The sequence below is a fragment of the Brassica oleracea genome, chromosome C9, assembly GCF_000695525.1.
Source record: "Brassica oleracea var. oleracea cultivar TO1000 chromosome C9, BOL, whole genome shotgun sequence".
Classification (NCBI taxonomy): Eukaryota; Viridiplantae; Streptophyta; class Magnoliopsida; order Brassicales; family Brassicaceae; genus Brassica; species Brassica oleracea.
Window position 1 is genome coordinate 40,553,656 of NC_027756.1, and position 1,805 is coordinate 40,555,460.

The 1,805-nt window shown below is 35.2% G+C and overlaps 1 protein-coding gene across 1 annotated transcript; it reads right to left on the reverse strand.

Annotated features, from left to right (window-relative positions):
* Positions 1–456: 456 nt before the first annotated feature.
* On the reverse strand, positions 457–1,680 carry LOC106316262 (replication protein A 70 kDa DNA-binding subunit B-like; the record flags this gene model as incomplete). Its single annotated transcript, XM_013754141.1, is given in 5 exon segments — positions 457–722; positions 802–992; positions 1,069–1,180; positions 1,269–1,447; positions 1,545–1,680. Coding segments are annotated over 5 exon segments (625 nt in total), but the record flags the coding sequence as incomplete, so codon positions are not given.
* Positions 1,681–1,805: the final 125 nt, after the last annotated feature.

Genomic DNA, 1,805 nt, shown 5'->3' on the forward strand with positions numbered 1-1,805 from the left:
AAAAAAAACGTCAAAAAGTATTTAATAGTATAGCAGCTACAAAATTATGGGCTTAAATACTATTCGGGCAATAAATTGGTTTTTAGTTGGGTATTACAAATGGGCCGAGACTGTATTACTACCAATAAAATTCTAATAAGGGGGATCGGTTTGATAATAATGTTACGATTAGTAAAATTTCGGTTACATTTTTTTGTTATTCAGTATTTCAAATGGGCTAACTTTGTATTTATGCCAATTTGAGCTTAATACAAAATCTATTGTCAGAACCAACCAAAGAACTCTCTGAATAAGGAATTTTACCAATGTAATGATTCTAAAACGTTACCGATTGGCATAAATACTAAATCAAAAGTCAGAGCCAACCAAAGAAAAGGTTGTCTGGTTTATATTGGAACTTGATAAATTTTTATTCCAATTAAAAGCAAAAAAACAAAGATGGTCGGACCAAAATCTTAAACAAAACCAAAGACAAAGATACTCAGACAAAGTTTTAAAAAATGAAGCAAAAACAAAGCCATAACACTATAAAGGACAGCAACTCATCAAAAAGAGACAGCTCACTCGCCCTTGAGTTTCTTTTGAGAGAGTTTCTTGTTAACAGAGTGTTGATCCTCAAGGCAACTGTCGTCATCTTGTTCGCTTTTTCTTTTGGACAAAGGAGTTGCTGTAAAACCAACAGAACCAGAGGAAATATCATCTGCGGACTCCAACATTAGTACCTGCAAGAAAAGATTTAATCGTATCACTATTATGCTCCTATAACAATCAAATTAATCGCAGGTATAAGCGGAAAATTACCGGGTTAGATTTAGGAGGCAAATCAGCAAATTCCTCAACCATTTCACGGTCATCAGTAGCCAATCGAACAACATACTGAGAACTCTTTCCTTTGATGTTTTGATGTTATCAGCGTCAACTGAAATCTCAAAAAGGACTCTCTTACCAAAGAGATCGCTCACTGCTTCAGGTAAGAAGTCTTCATCTTCATTCTACAATTACATAGATAGCGGTCGGCTAATATAATTTACTGTGTTAATTGATGTACAATGAAATTTATAAATGAACCTCGTCATAGAGTTCAGCAGCAGAATGACGCACAATTGCTTGAGCATTAGCATCAAACAACAGAAAATTAGCCTCACCGCTATCGTCCTTGACATTGGCAATTAATTTGAACCTGAACAAATCCAAAGACAAAACGTCACAGACTATTTCAATGACGACCTACCTAACTGATATTTTTGTATATCTAAACCGATCAATACCTGGAAATAACATCACTATGTTCTTTGTCACACGTATTGCAGAAGAACAAGGGCCGATCATCAGCATCAACATTGGTTGTAGGCATCACTTTTTTGTTGTGGTATTTGCAACTTAGATATTGCCAGCCACGTTCAGTATCAATTGTTTCAATGGTCCCAAGAGTAACAAAAGTGCCAACCTATTATTACTCAATGAGTATTTTTTAAAAGCACTGATAACACATGGAGTATATAAATGTGTAAAAAATTCAAAAGCGAAGAGTGTAGTCTATATACCACAGAGCTATCAATGATCTCTCCGATGGTTAGCCTCTCATTAAGAACAAAAAACCTGGCACGAATAGAAGTAGCAGTACCAACAGACCATTGGCTACTATCGTTGTTCGTAAGAGCAAGTGAATCATCAGGGAGACTGCCAAATAAAATAATCAAACTTTATGTTAAAACGTTTCAGTGAAAACGATGTTCAAAAAGAAAAACAAACATCTATATGTAGTGAACTTCTCCATAGGTTTCCATCCGGTGAACATCGGATAC